The sequence below is a fragment of the Trichosurus vulpecula genome, chromosome 1 (assembly GCF_011100635.1).
Source record: "Trichosurus vulpecula isolate mTriVul1 chromosome 1, mTriVul1.pri, whole genome shotgun sequence".
Lineage (NCBI taxonomy): Eukaryota > Metazoa > Chordata > Mammalia > Diprotodontia > Phalangeridae > Trichosurus > Trichosurus vulpecula.
The window spans coordinates 6163216-6184791 of NC_050573.1; the positions used below are offsets into that span (position 1 = coordinate 6163216).

The following is a 21576-nucleotide window of genomic DNA, read 5'->3' on the forward strand; positions in this document are numbered from 1 at the left end:
TGGCAGGGGGAACCAGTGGTGACGGAATCTCTGATCACTTTTCTGGCTGCAGTTCTGTGGCCAATCATTACTTATCTATCAGCAACACCAAGTCTGAGGATGGAGCAAATTACTACTGAGAGGTAGTTCCTACCTATGGCTAAGCACAATAATAAAATAGAAACAATGTATCTCCCAGATATCCCTGACCTAGTTCCATTCAAGGCTCCACGCTTCTCACATACACACATCCATGCCAAGTTGCAAAGCTGGTGTCATATCTCATAACCTCAACCTCAAGGACGTAATAGTATGAATTTGTGGTTGTCAGCCAAGGTCAGAACCTCTCTCTCCAATCCTCTACCCTCTCTTCCCATCCTCTCAACTTCCCTTCTTGGTTTTTCCAATATGCCATGTAGCTGAACTTTTGTGTTTGTGTTTGTGGTTTTTCCTTTAATAGTATGTCAGCCTGATGAGAAGAGGGACTGTTTTCCTCACAAGCATAAATATGGATCCTGTCCAAATAGGCATCTTTTTTTAGCTCCTAGATCCAAGATCCAGATCACTGACTACTATGCATAAAATATGGATTCAGAACTCATGTGGTATCATCAAGACAGAACACTGGGGTAGAAAGTCTTAGGTAGTCTTGTTTCTACCTAGATCTTGGGCACTGACTCTAACTAGGTACCATGTATTTAGTGATTTAATACACTTGGATAAATTTTATTGATATCTTTTGATGTTATATAGCCTTCATGTATCCCATTCACATCCCCAACTGGAGAGTCATCTATGACAATAAATAATTTTTAGAAGACAAAGGAGAAAAAAAATCATTTAAAAAATCATCCCCCGAGTCTGAATTCATTGGTAATGTTATGTGCTAATGGAACCACACCTTTTCAAAGAACGGGGAAGTGCCTTCTAATATCTCCTCTTTGGGGCCAAACTTGGTCATTATAATTGTTACAGTTAGCTTTTTCGTAATATAGTAGTATTTCGTTACATTTATGTAGGACAATTTTATTAGTCATTCATCTATCAACAAACATCTAATTTATTTTGATCCTTTGCTACCACAAAAGAGAGATTTCCAAAGAAAGTACTTTTTCAATCATAGAATTCTTGTAGTTGATATTTAGAATGAACTTTCTATTGTTTCTTTAGATAAGCCCATAGGCCAAATGACTTGTTACATTCATTACATTTATAAGGCTTCTCTTTACTGTGAATTGTCTGATGTTGTGTCAGACCACTGGGCTGGTTGAAGGCCTTCCTACATTCAAGACACTGATAAGGTTTCTCTCCAGTATGAATTCTCTGATGTTGAGTGAGATTTGATGCTATAGTGAAAGCCTTCCTACACTCAGAACATTGATAAGCTTTCTCTCCAATATGAATCTTCTGATGTTTCATCAGTGTACTTTCACCATGGAAGGACTTCCCACATTCATTACATTCAATACCTTCATAAGGCTTCTTTCCTGCATGAGTTCTTTGATGTCTAATCAGTAGATCTTTCATGGGAAAAGCTTTTTCACATTCATTACATTCATATGGTTTCTCTCCAGTATAAATTCTCTCATGTTGAATGACATCATATCTGCAATGAAAGGCCTTCCAACATTCATTACAATTATACGGTTTCTCTCCTATATGAGTTCTCTGATGTTGAGCCAGATCCTTTCTCCAGTGGAAGGCCTTCCCACATTCAAGACGTGGACAATGTTTCTCCCTAGTATGAATTCTCTGATGCTGAGTCAGCTGCCACCTCCATTTTAAAGTTTTACCACATTGATGACATAGATAAGTTTTGTCTCCATTATGAATTCTTAGATGTTGAGTAAGCCAAGTATGCAACAAAACTATGTTGAATTAAGCTAAGTTAGGTTCGGATTCGGATTCACGCTGGCAATAAGGCACACTCCCAACAGAACAAAGTTTTTTATTGAAAGACAGGGGAAATACTCTAACAAACACAGTTAACACAACAAAGACAAAGACACAGATGACATGGATTCATCACCTCCCAGGGGAACTCCAGCACTTGATCTTCTCAAAGCTGAGGGGATCCCAGTTTACACAGCTCGATCAAGGCCCTGAAAGGGAAGGTGGTCCCAGGCGAAGCGTCTTCCCCATGGGTGATATCCCAATGTAACTGCCCCACATGGTGACTTTTATAGGGTGCTGAACAAAGAAAGTTTGTCCTGCCAGAGAGAGAAGACTCACTGCTAACTGTCCCGGATGCTCTCTGCCAGAGAGGGTAGCCACTCCCCTCGGGAGGGGAAGATCCTGTCAGTCATTCTGTTTTCAAGAACTGGCTAGGTCCTCAAACAGCAGCTTCAGAAATATTTCCTGTTCTTTGTTCTGGACCTATATGTCTCCAGTGGAAGTATATTCTATCTTTTGTTCAGGCCTGTCAGTCAGAGAGGAATGACTGAGAAGTACATTCTCAGAGAGGGGATTCTCAGTCTCCTAGCCAGAATGGAATGTCTGATTCTTTGTTCCAAGCTGGAGAGTTTAAAGGTCTTGCAGGAGCTGGAGGATGGGGGGGGGGGAAGGGAGGGGCGCGGGACAAGCTGGGCTTACACTATAATATGGAGGATCTTCTATAATGATTTATCCTTCACCACATTCATGACATTGAAGGCATTTCTCTATATTATGAGTTTTCTGATGTTGTCTGAGCCCCCTTCTCTGGTAGAAGGCTTTCCCACATTGAGGAGCTTTAAAAAGGCAACAAAGAACAAGAAAGTAAGAAGAGGTGGCAACTGAGGAATGACTGGACTAATTGTGGTATATCAATGGTATCAATGGGATAGAATGTCATTGCAGCATAAGTAATAAACAAAGACAATTCAAAGGAATCTTGGGAATTGATTCAGGATCAAGTTAGCACAACCAGGAGAATGATTCCTATGTGGGAAAAAATGTAAAAAAAAAACAGCTTTGAAAGACTTAATAACTGATCATAGTAATGATCAGCATTACCTCCAAAGGACCTATTACCCATCTCCTGACAGAGAGGTGATAGACACTAGGTACAGAGACATGATTTTTATACATGTTCATTGTGTAGATTCCTCTTGCTTGACTATGCTCATTTGTTGCAAAGGTTATTTCTTCCTCTCTCTTTATATATGTTTTTGTTTGGGGGGTAGACTTCAATGGGAATGGGTAGCTAAAATTTTCCAAAAATGTGGACCACTATACTATTTTGAATATGCACAGGAGAGAACATAAGCAAATGTAGAGATAAGCAGGGCATTTTTCATATTTAAAATGTTCTTTTTAGTTTCTCTAAACAGTTTAAGAAAAATTATTTTTCTTGCTTTAAAGTGTTTCCAGGGTTCTCCCTTTAAGAATATGGGTACACAGAAATATCATCAGAATTTCTGTATATTACTAAGAAAATTTGGCAGGCTGAAATGGAAAGAAAAATGTATTTAAAATAACTACAGATAGTATAAAATACTTTGTATTCTAACTTCCAAGAGACACAGGAACTATAAGAACGCAATTACAAAACACTCTTTATCCAAATAAAGGCAGATCTAAATAACTGTTTACATATTAATTGTTCTCATGTAAGTAGTAATCAACATGATAAAAATGATATTACCTAAATTAATTTACTTATTCAGTGCCATTCCAATCCAGCTACCAAATGATTACTTTATAAAGTTGTCTAAAGATTCATCTGGAAGAATAAAAGGTCAAGTATGTCAAGGGAATTAATGAAAAAAAGTGGAAGCAAAGGAAACCTAGCAGTACCAGATCTCAAACTATACTGCAAAGCCATAGCCATCAAATGATTTGGTGCTATGCAAGCAACAAAGAGACTGGCCAGATGAACAGATTAGGTACACAGTATATGCAAGCAAATGAGCACAGTATCTTAGTGTTCAGGAGTTTAGGAAAAAAATAGCCCAGCATCTCATATCATATTCCAAGACAAATTACAAAAAGGTACATGATTTAGGCATAAATGATGGCATCATAAAATAATTAGAGTAGCAGGAAGTAGAGGAAGAAATTATTTGTTTGATCTATGGAAAGGGGAAGAATTAATGACAAAAGAAGCTATAGAAAGGCTCAGATGAGGTAAAATGGATGGTTTTATTACATACAGTTACGAAAAATCTTTGTAGAAGCAAAACCTACATTACTTTCCATCAGTAGCGAGAAAGGACCACCTCTGTCCATCTTTGAGGAATGCCTCTGTCAATTGATGAAGTGCATCAATCGATGCTAGCCGTTAAGGACCCAGGCCTGGTAGACTGACTGGGGATTAGGGGTTAGATGATCAGGCCATCTTAACAAGTCAGATAGGATCATCCTAAACACACAGCAGGGGATACTGAACTAGAACACACAAAAGCTTCTTTTCTCAGAGGCTGAGAGGAAGAACATAGTTACACAAGAAAGGCACAGAGTTCAGTCATCGATAAAATATGGCACCATTAAGTAATTTCCTCAGCCTCAGCCTCTGGGCCTGAACTGCTCTAGTGGTAATGGGCTATGTGAGGCTAGTCCTGGGAACAAGAACCTCTTGGTTCAGAGCTGCTTTTACAGTTTCCACGCCCCAGTTCACAGCGATGAGAAAATGCTTTTGTTTGGACAGCATAACCCAGAAATGGGAGCCAGCTGAAGGAAGGAGACAAAGGATGGCTACAGAAGGAAATTCAGATGGGGAAGCTCTGAAAGTTTCAAGGGCCATCAAAGTAAAAGAGAAATGAAGTATAGTCAGAGAAAAGGGGGATACGGGAAAGTATTTGCACATCTGTCACCTCTCTGAGCCAGGAAGGGAGGAGACAGGAGAGATTTTTTTCTCACTTTCCAATGTATTTTTTTGTCGTTGTGAACGTTGGGATCACTATCCCACACCTGAAAATAATAATTAGCGTTATGTTCAGCCATGAGCCCAGAGATGCTCAATCTCACTGTGTTTCCAGAGTTAGAGAATTGGGCAGGGAAGTCCAAGGACAAGTGGCTAGAATCATAAGTCAACCAGGGTGGTCTGGCCAGGTTTCTTCTTGTACCAGGATACAGAATAGTTACCAGTACCATCCCCCACACAGTAGAGGCTGGCTGACTATTGCAGAGTCTTAGACACCAATGGTGGCTGAGTGAATGCATAGAAAATCACAGAACCTGGAAATAAAGGAAAGAAAAAGCAGAACAGTCTATTTCCCAAGAAGATTCCACCCAATTAACCCATCGTGATTTTTTAGAAATGAAAACTTTCATTTCTGTAAAGGGAAGATGTGTTTAAATCTGTAGCTTAGTCTGTTTACTAATTTGTTCTAACTTAGTTTGTTCAACTTCAATGACACTGAAGGAAGCATGGGATTGTGAGTGATTTTTTTTAACTTTTATAACCAATGACAGGGAGTACTGATTACAGGCAGGAATAAGCAAACCATAAAAGTAGTTTCAGATAGAGGAAAATGAGGAGGTTAAGGATGAGAATGGAAGAGATCAAGGTGGGGGGGGGGCAGGAAATCCAGTCTTCTGGATGAGAAGGAGAAAGTGTTGGAGAAAGAGAAGAAATGCTCTGTTGGGGAAAATTGTTGAGATCTGGGGACCACCCTAGGAAGCTGGGGCAGAAAAATCAATGGATCAGAGGAAAGGATATTATAAGTAGAAAGGGAAGACAGCTCCATCATTGTCAAGGCAGGGATGGGCATTAGCTTTGTCCACCATTCAACCAATATGTCCAGAACAGAGAGATCTCTAGGAGAATCATGCCCTGACACCTGACCTCTGCTCTGACTCTGGCCTTGCCCCAGGGTAACTGGACATACATTGAGCTGGGAAATCCTTCTGCTGTCTTTTACATCTAAGATAATGGATACAGTTTTGAGCCTTGACTGAGTCATCCTGAAAAGAGGATGAGAGTTTGGGAGATGGGAAGAAGGGGGTTTTCTCCGTCCCATAGGCCTAGAAAAGAAGTCTTAGACCCTGGGTGAGCTGATGGACACCTAAAGTATGTGAAGAAGCCAAACATTGGACAAATAATATTTGTGTTACATGCAAGGCCTGAAATGGTGACCTATTTGAACACGCTCAGTGCCTGGCTCATAATAGGTGCTTGGACAATGCTTACTGATTGTACCAATGACCCAACTCTTCATAGGGGCTCCTGGTGGTATGGGGGAATAGGATAAACAAAAATGAATGAGAATGTTTGAGGTTATCCTGACCAAAGGAATGAACTCTACCAGGAAGTGCTGAAGGGGTCTCCCAAGCCAGGGGACCCAGGCCAAGGGCTGAGAAAGGGGCACTCCAGCTTCTCCTAAACAGAGTGAGGAAGAACCTGTTGAGCTTTACAGAGTTGGTGACCCCAAGCTAGATGAAAAAAAAAACCTGACACCACCCATCCCCCCCCAAAGATTTTATTAGATCCTTCTCACACAGAACCTCACAGATACACTGCTATAAATAAACACGTCTACGTTGACTGCCTACGACTCTCCCCATGGACATTTTTCCAATTTTCCATCTTCAAGCCCTCAAGTTCAACCCCACTTCTCTCTGCAGACAAAACACTGTGCTTCTTATGCTATTAAAAAAGATTAAGGCCTTCCAATGATTTTTATAGACAAAAAAAAAGTGGCCCTGTGGTTTTAGGAAAATTAATCACGAGGTCCCAAGGCCTTGAGCTATGGTAATGGGCTGTCCAACCTTTAGTGGGGCCTGAGAACAGGAGGCTCTAGATTCAGAATTCCATTCACAGGCTCCAAAGCTGGGGAGAGGAGGAAATGAGCTTTCAGTGGGACAACAGAGCTCAAGAAATGGGAAGGGAGCACTTGGAGGGAGGAAGGGAGCAGATAAGAGAATGGAGCAGATAAGAGAATGGAGCTGAAAAAGAACTCTTAGAGGGAGAGGATCAGAGAGGGGCAAGGGACCATCAAAGCAAAAGAGGAGGACAAATGTCTCCTCAAATGTCTTATTTTTCTCCTGTCTGAACTCATTTTAGACTTCATTGGTCTCTTTGTCATACCCCCACATCAAATCCCTTCTTCCATCTTTTACAGCTTTATTCCGATTTTTGTCTTCCTTGTTAAATTGTAAAGTCCTTCACAGCAGGAATTTCTTTCTTTCTTTTTCTTTCTTTCTTTCTTTCTTTCTTTCTTTCTTTCTTTCTTTCTTTCTTTCTTCTTCTTCTTCTTCTAATTCTTCTTCTTCTTCTTCCTTTCTTTCTTCCTTTCTTTCTTTCTTTCTTTCTTTCTTTCTTTCTTTCTCTCTTTCCTTCCTTCCTTCCTTCCCTTTCTTTCTTTCTTTCTTTCTTTCTTTCTTTCTTTCTTTCTTTTTCTTTCTTTCTTCCTTCCTTCCTTTCTTTCTTTCTTTCTTTCTTTCTTTCTCTCTTTCTCTCTTTCCTTCCTTCCTTCCCTTTCTTTCTTTCTTTCTTCCTTCCTTTCTTTCTTTCTTTCTTTCTTTCTTTCTTTCTTTCTCTCTTTCTTTCCTTCCTTCCTTCCTTCCTTCCTTCCTTCCCTTTCTTTCTTTCTTTCTTTCTTTCTTTCTTTCTTTCTTTCTTTCTTTCTTTCTTTCTTTCGGGTCTGAGCCCCAGGGAGAGGGATCAAGAAGACTTCACTTGTTTACATAATGATTGGAGACAACAGAGGGATTCAAGTCATGGTGAAGTCTTCCCTCACAGCTTGTCCTCAAGCTCAACAGCTGGGGATGGGCTCACATAGGACTCTTTTATCCCTGTTCCAGGCACTGAAGGGATGAGGAGCCTTGCATGTAAATCTTCCACTGCCGTGGTTATCTGTAGAAAGGCAGGGGCTGAAGAGCTGACCCTGTGTGTTTCTGGGGCCCAGATATTTGTTCAGGTGTGGGGAGAGGGGTATCATTTCCCTTGGAGTCGTTTCTGAAGGAGACGCTGCTTCTGAGGCTCTTAGCCCTAGATGGTATGGGGGTCGAACAACTGGTGAGAGGGAGATTATAGGAGTCTCTTTGCTAGCACTTAGGCAGAGCCTGTTGCTTTGCCCATGCTTGTGTCCTGGGTGGCAGTTCCAGGGCAAAGAGCAGCACTAATACAACAAAGCTTGCAGCCACAGTGGAGTGGGCACACTCCTCACAGTTCCAGGGCAGAAAAGAGAGCTTGTGGTTGCTCACAGACCAGAGTACAAGACAAGAGAGTAGTAAATACCTCTCCTTAGATCATATCACTGTGGAAGAACTGGAAATTTACAGATTCCTAGAGGTATTTCTGAAAAAAAGCTGCAGAAAACCCCTGAAGCTTTGGACGGTGTGCCCTTTACCATGCAATCAGAATCCTACTTTGACAAAAAAGATTCAAATAACAGGATAGGAATATGAGTGAGCACCAGATAAAAAATATGACCATAGAAAGTTATTATAGTGACAAGAAAGATCAAAATACACACTCAGAAGAAGACAACAAAGTCAAAGCTCCTACATCCAAAGCCTTGAAGAAAAATATGACCTGGTATCAGTTCACAGAAGAGCTCAAAAAGGATTTTGAAAACTGAGTAAGAGAGGTAGAGGAAAAATTGGGAAGAGAAATGAGAGTGATGAAAGAAAATCATGAAAAAAGAGTCAATAGTTTGGTAAAGGAGACATAAAAATGCTGGAGAGAATGACACCTTAAAAAACTGACTAGGCCAAATGGTAAAAGAGGTACCAAAAGCCAATGAGAAGAATGCCTTAAAAAGCAGAATTGACCAAATGGAAAAAAAAGAGGCACAAAAATTCCCTGAAGGGGAAGAAAATTCCTTAAACTGTAGAATTTGTGAAATGGAATGGAAAAGGAGGTACAAAGGCTCACTGAAGAAAATAACCCCTTAAGAATTAGAATTGAGCTCCACTCTCATCCAGGTGCAATAAACCCTTCCTGCTGACCTTCCAAGTTGTCTTTGGCATCTGTGGGCTAAGAGGTCGGGAAACTGCCACTGCTGCCACTGGTTCAGTCACCCCAAAGCTTGCTCCAGGTTTGCTGGGCCCAGTTTGTGCTGGCATGTCCTGCCCTGGACCGTGCTCCCCTCTCACCCTGGTGCAACAGACCTTTCCCACTGACCCTCCAAGTTGTCTTGAGCTTGAAAATTGCTTCATTCCATCTTTTTGTGGCTTCTGCTACTTTAGAATTTGTTCAGAGTAATTTTTAAAGGTATTTGGAGAGGTTTGGAGAGAGTTCAGATGAGTCCCTGACTTTACTCCGCCATCTTGGCTCTGCCTCCTGGACCCTCAAATTTTTAAAAGATTCTTATATTAAGTACAGGAGGTAGATAAGGATAGAAATGGCAAATGACATATAAACCAAAATCCTCTGAAGTTTCAGGATTGAACAACCAAGTCCTTTTCACTGCTCTGACAACTGCCAAACTTGTGGCTGTGTACTCCTGGATCATCTGAAGAAAGCCCCTGCTCCTGAGTGGATGGCAGAACCTTCAAGAGACCTCAGAGTTTGTCTAGTATGCATAGACCAAGAGGCAGCCAACACCCATATGAGACAGCTGTCTCAAGATTCCAGACCAGGGCTAAGTATATTGTCCTTTTATCCTCTCCCTTTTGTTTTGTACTCAAATTCCAAGGCCTTGATTGAAGCATGTGTTGGCCTTTTCTCCCTCTACATTCTCTGCCCCTGTTTCTTTTCTGCTTGCAAGCAAATGATAGCTATACAACACAGCATCTTGTCCTGGTCCAATTGGTCCTTTGTGGTATCTTGGCTTATATTTGCCTCTCCTTGACTGGTCAGAATGGTAGAGGTTCTTTCATACCCTCTCCCTTTGGCCAAAGGGGGGAAATGTCAAGATAATATTGGAGACACCCTGTTTCCCAGAGCTAAGGCCCAGCAAGCAAGCTCTGCCCTGAGTTTGGCATGAAAACAATCCTTTGCGCTTACACTCTGGTTGAACATACTGCAACTTCATCACAGAATTAGTGGTCTCTGAGCTCAGGCCAGCACCAATAGGCCTAGACATGAAGCCCTGCTATGAATGGACTTTTTGTCACTAGACAACCTTGCCTCACTGTTGCTGTTATGCTTCACTACTGTTGCTACACTATACTGTTTGACATTTTGCCGAGCTACAAATATATAAATCAAGGCTTAGCTACACTGAAGTGATGTGTCTAGTTTTCTTCTTTGTTTACAAGCTGTTTCTCTCACTTTAAAATTAAACTTCTCTTTGATTCCTGATCCTCCTGTCTCTAGCCTGATATATTTGGCTCTGGCTATCCATAGATCAGAGTCTGGTTTGCTCCAGTGTTGTAACAATCTGGTTAGCAGCTGCTCTAGGGGGTGTAAAACCAACAACAACCAACTCACAGAATGCTACAAGCCCAGGTTTTTTTGATCTGCTTCACTAAAGAAAGCAATGTTAAAGGGTTAACAATCTTGCTTTAATCCAGCATACAAATATCATTCACTTAGTTCAGGGGAAAAAACCAGCACCCTGAACTTCAGAGCAAATACAAACAAATTACAAACATCAACAGACAGACCTTGTCTGATTCAAATCCCAATACATAGTTACCGGAGTATAACAAAGTCCCCACATCTGGGTTTACGAGCTGGAGAACTCTCAGGTATAGCTGCCCAGAGTCTCCACATCAGTGCGCCCCCAAGAGTGAGAACCCTAAGCAAATAGCTCTGTCTTCTATTTTTTTATACAGTTTCAGATGTCATCAAATGTCATCTGAGTGACCAGAACTTGGGCTCCTTCAATTGGCTCTGGTGTTAGCACCTCCCTTCATTGGCCCCACCTGGAGCCCCACCTTAGTTATCAATTCACACCCACATAGGCTTAGCACCTAACGGATAAGGGTTTGGGCCTGGGGTTTAGCACCTAATAAGACTCAATCAAAGACACTGAATTAATCAAAGGAAACACAGGCCAAACTCTTCAAGGATCCCCAATACAACCAGTCGACACTTTTTGTGCTATGCAGTGTTCATCAGATCCATTGCCTTCTGATGCTAGTTTGGAAAATATTATCACTGATGCACAGTTATGAAGCTGCTTATTTAGATCCCATCATTTAGCCTTTTTCATTTCTGAATCCTGAGCTGTATTTCCTTTGTTTATTTTCTATAATTCTATTTTATCAATTATTATCCTGAATTCACTTAGCCGGTGAAAGCATGCCTATTTGGATGCTACCAGGTCAATAAGCTAGGGTGGTCCTTTGAGATCAAGTAGAAAGGGTGATATGAAATTTCTGTATCCATTAGCTGGAGAGGAAGGGGATGATAATGTTAAAGGGAATTAGTCTTCAGGGTGTCTTGCAGGTGCACCAATGAGACCAAAAGGAGTGTGTTTCCATAATCCAATGAGATGTGATGAGTTCTTGGTCAAGGTATTGGCCAAAGAAGCATATCACCCTAATCTGTGACAAGATTGGTGTTCTGTCTTGCACTATTCTGTATCTCAAACTCAATATTTTATCTTCCATCCTGGAGCATTAACCCATGACTCTTGAAAATTGTCCATATTTAGCTCAGAGTTCGAGTGTGTGGAACAACAAGAACAAAAGATGAAAATAAAAATACCAACTTCATGGACATTATAATGGTAAGGACCATTAAAGCAAGTGGATCTTATGTAATGATATTTCAGAAACTAGCAAAAATTATTGAGATTCATGCAAAAATGACAGAATGAAGGATTTTCCCTAACCCCCTTTCCCAATTAATTATACAAATCTTACATATTGGCTGAAGAAAGTAATCAATCAAATGTAAACTGTTACAAATAATATCTAAATAAATTTTAAAAGATCATTGGATCTTTGCGTCATTGGATGAAAACAAATGATCCGTAAAGAAGATACCTTGAGATTGGGTGAACAGAATAAATCATACCCTATGGAGCTAAGGACAACACACCAAAGTTCAAAAGGTTCAACCATTTGAGTTGTGGTGAAGGAATCTTTAACAGGAATTGATACTGGGTATGCGAGATGAGAGACAGTTTTTTCATGACTCTTGTTCTCCCATTTCCCCATTATCCAAGGGATGACACTGAGAACCTTAAACATTCTGAAAATCTGGAGTTCCCAGATTTTACCCACTACATTGGTAACAGTGTCCATAAAAATTGGTGAGAACATTTTTAAAACAGTAGTAGTTGTTACACTCTGGGGATCCTGACCATTGATGTGAGTGGAATTTGACAAAGTAGTAAGAAAGAATGATATAATATATTTATTAGGGTTCAATCATCACCAAAACTGACAAATGTGGTTATTCCAAATTAATGTGGATTATTCTTCAAGCCTATTATTCACAGAACTGGAAGTATCAGGCTGTGTTCCAGAAAAAATCTTGCCTCTGGAATCATGGTGATTCTTGCTCTGTTTCTGGGTATTTCTGTTTGACTTCATGAGGATCACATAACATTTGGGAATAAAAATGCAGCCTAGTAACCCAGCACTAGAAGCCAAGATGGAGAAGATCTCTACAATCACCATGGCCTTCCCTTTGGTGCTCTGATATGCGGGGAGAAAAGAGGCCCAGACACTGCAAAACACCAGCATGCTGAAAGTGATGAACTTGGCTTCATTGAAGGTATCAGGCAGGTTTCTGGACAGGAAAGCTACAGTAAAGCTTCCCAGGGCCAGAAAGCCCATGTAGCCCAGGACACAGTAAAATGCAAAGGCAGAGCCTTCATTACATCTAAGGATTATGTGGCCAGATTCAGAGTGTGCATCTGCTTCTGGAAAGGGGGGAGAAGTTCCCAACCAGATGCCACAGAAAACCACTTGAATCCCTGAGCAGATGAGAACAACATATTTGGACACTCTAGGATGTATGAACATCTGGATCCTGCTCCCTGGCCTTATAATTCTGAAAGCCAGAACCACTATGATGGTTTTGGCTAAAATGGAGGAAACAGCCACTGTGAACACTACTGCAAATATTGTTTGTCGGAGGAGACAGGTGGCAGGGGTAGGCTGGCCTATGAAGAGCAAGGAGCAGAGGAAACAGAAGGCTAGGGAGATGAGGAGAATATAGCTGAGAGTCCGGTTATTGGCTTTGACTATGGGGGTGTCTTGGAACTTCACAAAGATCCACAGAACCAGATCTGTCAGTAAAGAGAAGGAAATAGCTACAAAGGCCAAAGTCATCCCCAAAGGCTCTTGCACACTTAGGAAGGTCACAAGCTTACGAAGGCAGCGATCTCTCTGCATGTTTGTATACTCATCTTCTGGGCACTTCATACACTGCTCCGCATCTACAGGAGACAAACAAGGGCTTAAGGTTAAGATTCAAAAAATTGTCCCCATGCCCAGATGTTGGAAATAGTCATGAGAGCTGCAATTCTTTCTTCTGCCTCCACAGGAGGCAAAATCTCATTCGCTCTTTGTGGAGAGACAATGTCAGTAGTGGTAAGATGGCAGCCAAGGCTAGGCCCACTCCATTCATATCTTTTTTACTGGTCACATTTAGATCACTTTGATTCTCTATATTCCTTTTACTTAACAGATGCTACCTCTTCCTTTTCATCTATTCTCTTAGTACATTAAACTTAGAAACTGGAGCTCTTTGTTATCAAATGTAAAGATTCATCCTGAGTCCACTGTGTTGTTCAACAACAACGGCAGGTGTAGATTGCCTGCATTAATCTTACCTATTTCTTTCTAGCTCTCAGTACACCCCCTCCTGCAACTAATTCATATGCATTTTACACATATTTTGTAGATACATATTCTGTATATGTTCATGTTGTGTCCTCTATTGGAATGGAAACTCCTTGAAACCAGGAATCATTTCCTTTTTGTCTTTGTATCCCCACCATTTATAAACAAGACCGTCACATGCTAAATGGCTATTGCTTTCTTGATTGCTAATTTCTTGAATACCTGGAAGATGTTTTTAGGAAAAAGTCTTTTATTTTTTTAAATCGCCTTCTTGTCAGTCCTCAGGAAATTGATGATATTCCATAATCTATTTAACAGTAAAATTCCATAACCCTTTAATATTTAGGATAGCTTAAAGCCAAATTCTTATTGGATCATACAGTGAATGCTTTTTTTTTTTTACTGTTTTTGGAATTTGGATTTACTATAATTTAAAATGTTCATTCACATCAATGAAGTCATCTTGAAACTTACCCTGCAGTGGCACTGCAAAAACTCTCTCCAAAAACCCCTCTTTGTTGTCAGTCAGCTGTCACTTCCCTGGGCATCCCCTTTCTTCTTCTTTGCTTCTCCCTCCCTTTTCCACAATCTCAGGTTCCGAACAAAGTCTTGAATTGCCTCTGCAACATCAGAGGTGAAAATCCAAACAGAATTTTCTGCTGGTGATGACAGAAATCCCTATGAAAACCCTATAATTTTACTGCCCAGGTAAGTTGTGGGCAACATGAATAGGGCACAAGATTTGGAGTCAGGATTGCTTGAGTTCAAATCCTGCCTCAGACTATTATAAACTGTGTGATCCTGGACAAGTCACGTCACCTTTGTCTGTCTTAGTTTCCATATCAGTGAAATGGGGATAATAATAACACGTCCCTCACAAGGTTGTTGTGATTTTCAAATGAGATATCACATGTAAAGCACAAAACTGAAGCACTATATGAATACTGGTTATTATTAAATTTTTTAGTATCATCATCTTGAACGTAACTAAACGACCCTCATTGCAGTGGAGAGACCCACGTATTTCCACACCAAAGAAGCAGAATAGATCAGGGTGTGGTGTAACTTTGTACACGTTCTAGGAATTTCTCATAGAATCAGCTTTTTCTCCACTTTCCTCTTTTCCCTACTCTCAGGGCTTGAACACAATCTAAGGCAAGGCTCAAATGCAATGCCATTGGTTGAGTCATGGGAGCACCCACTATTCTTCTGATATCTGATGATATATTGAGAGCACAAGTACTGTGATCTAGGTGGATACTTAACCATCCAGACTATGCCCCATTCCTTAACTTCCTTAGTTCATTTTCTGATGTTGCTCCATATGCAGTGTGGTCTAGGTGATAGAGAGCTGATGGCCAAGCCAGGAACACCTGGGTTCAAGTCCTGCCTCAGATACATTTACTCTTGTCATCTTGTGAAAGTCACTCAATCCCTCAGTTCTCTAGGAAAATCAGATAATAAGGCTCAACAAAGCTGTGACCTGCAATATTAGAGGCAGTGTCTAATCCAGGAGTTCCCTTTAGCAGGAGTGTCACAGGTCCAGTCCCAACCTGTAGCCCTCTCGCTACTTTCTTTTACATTGGTGAAAATATCCAAAAATAAAAGGTCTATTGCTTTTAGCATTCTCTAGCAAGTCTGACTTTTCTATGTCATTTTGGAGATCAAACCTGAAATGTGAATCAAACAATGAGGCAGAGAGAAAGAATATTGGACTCTTAGTCAGGATATATGGGTATCAGTCTTTGGTTAGCAAATAGGGAACCTTGTAGAGTCATGTAATTGCTCTGGGTTTCATGTGTGAAAGAAAGCATGTGGAAAAGATAATCTCTGCAGACCCTGCTATGCTTTAGCTCTGGTTCGGTTATGAGTAGATGTTTCTCTGCAACCAGAACCATAAGTTAGAGAAAAGGGTGAAAGCTATGAATCACTTTCCATTGCACCCACAAGAATTAAACATCTCCCTACTCCAACTGCACCCCAAACTGGATTTATACATGACATTCAAGGTCAGCCATTAAATGATTCATCCTCCATTTTCACCATCAATCTTCCTGACTTGATTGCTTTCAAAGCTCCTTCTGTCTCAATGGTTTCACTTCCTCAAACCTGAGGTCTTTAGATACATCACTTGGTCCATTGATCTGTGTGTTCCTTCTGTTGCTGAAGATCATGGCTCATCTTTGGCTACTCAGCCTGTGGGACTCGTCCTTATTTCTCCACAATTTTGGAGGACCTCAGGAGGTCTGTCCAATGTGGTGAAGGCACTCCTCACTGCCTCCTGACATGAGCATATCGAGGGAATACTCTGGCTACATCTTATCCTGCATCCTCACATTATGACCATCTCATTTCTTCCTACGCTATATTGTTTTCTCTCATACATCTTACACTCCTTTTTTTAAAATAACCTCATTGGTTACATGGTAAAAAAGGCTGTGCACACCCACTATCAATTTCTCAATTGTTTTTGGAATAGTTTTAAAAATCAACTTTATTTTAAATTTATGGAGTAAAATAAGCATTCTATAATGCAGCACACTAAAAAAGATGACTGCACATGAAACTGCAAATCTACTATGCACAACTTTCTATTCTTTTCAAATATTAAAGAAAATTACCATGTACAATTTTTTTATTTTCCTTTTTTCTCCCTGCCACCTAGAGATGGCTGCCATTAGACACAAATATATATCTATATCTGTGTATCTATAAAGTTATTATATATATACTTCTATTTATCAACTCTTTCTCTGGATGCAGACAGCATCTTTCTTCTTAAATCCTTTATAGTTAACACGGGAATTTAGTGTAGACAATGATTTATTTACTCAGTCATTAATTTAATCTTAAATATAAAATGAGAAAGAAAAAGAACATGTCCAGGTACATAGCAGAACATAAAGAGAGAATTCAATATAAAAATATAAATTTCCATTTCAGATTGTTTACTTTTTTTAAACCATGTAATAAATTCTACACATTATTTTGAAAGTGGATGAGTTTTTCTGTGCTTCCTACTGTTTTCTTTGGTTGTTTGCAGGGCACTTTTAATTTTTTCCCACCCTAGAGAAGGCTACAACTAAACATGAATAGTCATTCCCCGACTGAAGCACATCTGTCATTTTACCTAATCTGATTGTAGAAAGATGATATCTTTCTTTTAATTTGCATTCCTCTAATCCATAATAATTTAGAGGGTTTTTTTTGGGAGACTAAATAAAGTTTTGATTTCTTCATTGAAAAACTGCCTGTCCATATCATTTGACCATTCACCATTTGGGGAATCACTCATATTCTTACAAATTTGACAAAGTTCTTTACATATTTGATAAACGAGACCTTTATCTGAGAGACTATGTTATTTTCTCCCCGATTTTCAGCTTTCCTTCTAACATTGGCTACATTGGTTTTATATGTACAAGAACTTTTAAATATAATCAAAATTATCCATTTTACAACTTACAATGCTCTCTATCTCTTATTTATCCATAAATTGTTCTCCTGTCCATGAGTCTGATAGGCAACATTTTCCATATTGTTCTGTTTTTTTGTGATGTCTCCCTTCATATCTGGGTCATGCATATATTTTGACCTTATTTTGGTACACGGGTTAAAATATTGGTCTATGCCCAGTTTCTCCCAGACTGCTTTTCATCTTTCTCAATAATTTTTACCTAATAATGGATTTTTATCCCCCAACTTAATTTTTTAAATTTGTCAAGCACAGGGTTATTATAATCCTTCACTACTGTGTATTGTGCGTCTACGCTGTTCTTTTGACCTACCTTTCTATTTCTTAGCCAGTACAAGAAAATTCTGATATTTACTGATTTTTGATATAGTTTGAAATCTGGTACTGCTGAACCTCTACATTTGCATTTATTTTCATTAGTTGTTTTGAAATTCTTGATCTTTTATTCTTCCAAATGGATTTTGTTTTTATTTTTTCTAACTCAGTAATTTTTTTTTTTACTAATTTAATTGGGATGGCATTGAATAACTAGATTAGTAAGGTAAAATTGTCACTTTTATTATATTTGCTTTACCTACTCATGAACAATTAATATTTCCCCAATTATTTAAATCTGACTTTATTTGTTCAAAGAGTGTTTTATCAGGTGGAACCAAGATGGTGGAGAAAAGGCAGGGAATGTCCTAAGCTCTCCCTAAAATTCCTCCAAAGACTTTTAAATAATAGCCCAAAGCAAAATTGGGAGCAGCAGAACCCACAAAAGGACAGAGTGAAGTAATTTGCCAATCCAAGATAACTTAGAAGGTCAGCATGGAAGGTGTGTTGCACTAGGGTGAGAATAGAGCACAGTCTAGCACAGGCTGTATCAGTGCAGACCAGGCCTCAGCAAACTAGTAGTAGGCTTTGTGAGTGACTGAATCAGCCCCAGCAGCTCCTGCTTCTGGAGCTTTCAGTCCACAGGGAGTAAAGGCATCAAACAAATGGTCAGAAGAGATTACAGGCATCTCTTTGCTAGCACTGAGGCAGGACTCTGTTGCTTTGCAATACTCAGATCCAGGTCACAGTTCTGGATGGCAGTCCTAGGGAGAGGAGAAGCTCTAGCACACCAGAGCTTGTAGGCATAGTGGAGAGGGGAACCTTGTTACAGTTCCAGGGCAGAAAAGAGTGCTTATGGTCACTCACAGACCAGAGCACAGGCCAAAAGAGGAGTAAACATTTCCTCTTTGCTCATACCACCTTGGAAGAACTAAAAACTTACAGGTCCCTAAAAGTATCTCTGAAAATCACTGCACAAAACTCCTGAAGCTTGGGACAGTGTGCCCTCCACCTGGAACCTAAGCCCCCTTTTAGAAAAGAGTTAGAAGTCAAGAAAAGGCCAGAAAAATAAGTAAAGAAAAAAAAATTCTGACTATAGAAAGTTACTACTGTGACAAGGAAGATCTAAACACACACTCAGAAGAAGATTGCAAAGTCAGAACTCCTATATCCAAAGCCTTAAAGAAAAATATGAATTCGTTTCAGGCCAAGGAAGAGCTCAAAAAAGATTTTAAAAATCAAGTAAGAGGAGAGCCGAGGGCCGAGCGCGGAGGCCGCGGGTCGTTTTCGGTCGCGATGCCTTATGCCAACCAGCCCACGGTGCGGATCACCAGGCTCACGGACGAGAACGTTAAGTTCATCATCGAGAATACGGACCTGGCAGTGGCCAATTCCATCCGCAGAGTCTTCATCGCGGAGGTGCCCATCATAGCCATAGACTGGGTCCAAATCGATGCCAACTCTTCAGTGCTGCATGATGAGTTCATTGCCCACAGACTTGGATTAATCCCTCTTACAAGTGATGACATTGTAGACAAGTTGCAAAACTCCAGGGACTGTTCATGTGAAGAATTTTGTCCTGGGTGCTCAGTAGAGTTTACACTTGATGTCCGTTGCAATGAAGACCAGACTCGCCATGTCACATCTCGGGATCTCATTTCTAACACCCCCCGAGTTATTCCAGTGACATCCTGGAGTAGAGACAATGACCCCAATGACTATGTGGAACAGGATGACATCCTCATTGTCAAACTCCGGAAAGGCCAGGAGCTGAGACTACGAGCCTATGCCAAAAAGGGCATTGGCAAGGAGCATGCCAAATGGAACCCTACAGCTGGAGTGGCCTTTGAGTATGACCCAGATAATGCTTTGAGGCATACAGTCTACCCAAAGCCTGAAGAATGGCCAAAGAGTGAATATTCTGAGATTGACGAGGATGAAGCTCAGGCTCCCTACGATCCCAATGGCAAACCAGAGAGGTTCTACTACAACGTGGAGTCCTGTGGCTCTCTTCGCCCTGAAACCATTGTCCTCTCTGCTTTGTCTGGTTTGAAGAAGAAGTTGAGTGACCTCCAGACCCAGCTAACCCATGAGATCCAGAGTGATGTCCTGACTATAAACTAGCAGCAGTCATTTCTGTCAGAAATGGGACTCAAATGGATGGACTTAGCCTGAGCTTCTGCTTGCCGCTGGAAAGTGGACTAAAATTTAGTCTGCTAAAAGTCCTGGCTAGCACATTACAGCTTTTAAGCCTGTTGCCAGTTTAGGATGTAATTAGCCTAGGAAGATAACATGGGAAGGAGAGATGAGAGGCAAGATTTTATCCTGGTCTCCTCAGATTGGTCTGTTCCCTTAGTGTGAACAGAAAATAAAAAGCCTTTTCCCTCTGGGCATCAGCAAAGATTTTGGAGGACGAGGTGAGTAGGTCTATCTTTATTAAGTCCTTGTCATAAACAACCTTAAGGCTATACTTGGCCAATAGTACATCTCTGCTGTTGCACCTTGTTAGCAGTGGCAGGGAAAATTCTCTTCCCCAGATTGTAGACCCAATCTTCCAGTGAGTTACTTATTCTCTGGTGGTACTTCACCTGGCTGGGTTTGAGCATGTATTGAGTACAGTGTTTTCTCCTGGGCTTGCTTTGAAGTTTTCTATTAATTTCTTACCAGTCCCCAGGTTAGGCCCACTGCCTTTTCAACCCTAAACTCCTCTAACTATAGTTTGATCACTTAGTTGAGAAGAGAAAGCAAGCATTCTTCAATATTCTCTTGATGAGAGACCCCACACCACTGGCTTCCAAGGAAAATACAACATCCGGGGATAGTTGGGTGACAAATCAGAAAAGCAAACCAGATAGTAAGGGTCCTTTATTGATGAGCAGGTTTTTTTAAAAAAATCATTTTTGGCAATAAACAGCACATAATTTTCTGTCAAAAAAAAATCAAGTAAGAGGGAAAGAGACTTCCAGGAGCTATGATGGTGGAGTAAGCAGTAACTCACTGGCCCTCTCCCATATTCACCTCTGACCAACCAAACAACCATAACCTAGTACCCCAGAACAAATCCTGGAACAGGAATCTTTGGAAATTTGGGGTGGAGCAGTCTTTTAGTCAAGGAGACTCGGAGGATCAAACCACATATTTCTTCTTTCCTTCATATTCTCCTAAACTTTCTTTTCTTGTTCTATTCCTAAAGTCTATATATTTCAATTGTACCCCAGACCATTTGTAGATTTGAATTCCAACTTTACCACAGAACATTATTGCTCAAAACCAAGGCTTCCTAAGCATTTTCTTTCTAGGTGGTATAGTTTATTTCAATTCAGGTGACTTTCCATTAATTTACCCATAGCAACTAAGCTGCTCAATTATTGCTTCATTTGTTGCAATTGTGGTATTCTCTAGAAGATGAAAGCACCTCTTATCTTTCCCACCTACGCTACACAATCTGAGTCCCAATATATTGAAGAAGTTTGTAAGGCAAACCCATCCAAAAGTTCAATAAATGTTCTTAGTGATTAGTTGTTGTTCAGTCATTTTTCAGTCCTATTTAACTCTTTGTAACCCCATTTGGGGTTTTCTTGATAAAGATACTAAAGCGGTTTGCCACTTTCTTCTCCAGCTCATTTTACAGGTGAAGAACATGAGGAAACAGGGTGAAGTCACTTGCGCAGGGTTATACAGCTAAGTGTCTGAGGCCAGACTTGAACTCAGGAAGCTAAGTCTTCCTGACTCCAGGCCCAGCACCTACTTGTGACACCTAGCTTCCCTTCTTTGAAATTAACACTTCCCTTCTTAGCAGTAGCAAGGCACTAGTGAAGTCTCTCAGTTCCCCCAGTCCTAGCTAACAGCTTACAAAAATCTGGTCTTTTCAAATAACAATTAAAGTCTGTTATCCCATTCACAGATGTAACACAGGATTAAAAATCATAATTTGTACTTTCTTCTCTTTTTTCTTTACTTACTTTTCACTTTTCAGAATCTGGATAGAGTTAATATTCTGTAATTTCCAAATCAAGAGAGTTGCATTTTTCAATTCTTGATGACATTTCTTAAACAATGGTTTTTGGCATAATAGAATACATTCTTAAACATTAATAAATTGATCGCATTCAAGGCCAATATAGAGAAAGGTTGATCAAAGTATACCTGAACTTACTTTTATAGTTATAAACACATTGCTCTGGTGTCAAATA

General features: G+C 40.2%; 3 protein-coding genes across 3 annotated transcripts in view; 1 reads left to right on the plus strand and 2 right to left on the minus strand.

Annotated features, from left to right (window-relative positions):
- Window positions 1–1134: 1134 nt before the first annotated feature.
- LOC118846010 (zinc finger protein 570-like) lies at window positions 1135–10564 on the minus strand. The gene is made up of 2 exons (XM_036754181.1): window positions 10488–10564; window positions 1135–1753 (listed from the first exon to the last, which is right to left on the minus strand). Exons 1-2 carry the CDS (start codon window positions 10562–10564, stop codon window positions 1135–1137), a joined length of 696 nt encoding a protein of 231 aa, XP_036610076.1.
- A 1652-nt stretch (window positions 10565–12216) lies between these two features.
- The window catches only part of LOC118846075 (vomeronasal type-2 receptor 26-like), a gene marked incomplete at its 5' end in the record, with an annotated part of 42733 nt that continues 33373 nt past the window's right edge, over window positions 12217–21576 (minus strand). Inside the window, 2 exon segments of the mRNA XM_036754291.1 lie at window positions 12217–13187; window positions 16615–16620. Of these exon segments, the coding sequence (XP_036610186.1) occupies window positions 12217–13187; window positions 16615–16620 (977 nt within the window).
- On the plus strand, window positions 18639–19545 carry LOC118833523 (DNA-directed RNA polymerase II subunit RPB3-like). The gene has a single exon (XM_036740883.1). The coding sequence runs from the start codon at window positions 18680–18682 to the stop codon at window positions 19505–19507; it is 828 nt and encodes a 275-aa protein (XP_036596778.1). The 5' UTR covers window positions 18639–18679; the 3' UTR covers window positions 19508–19545.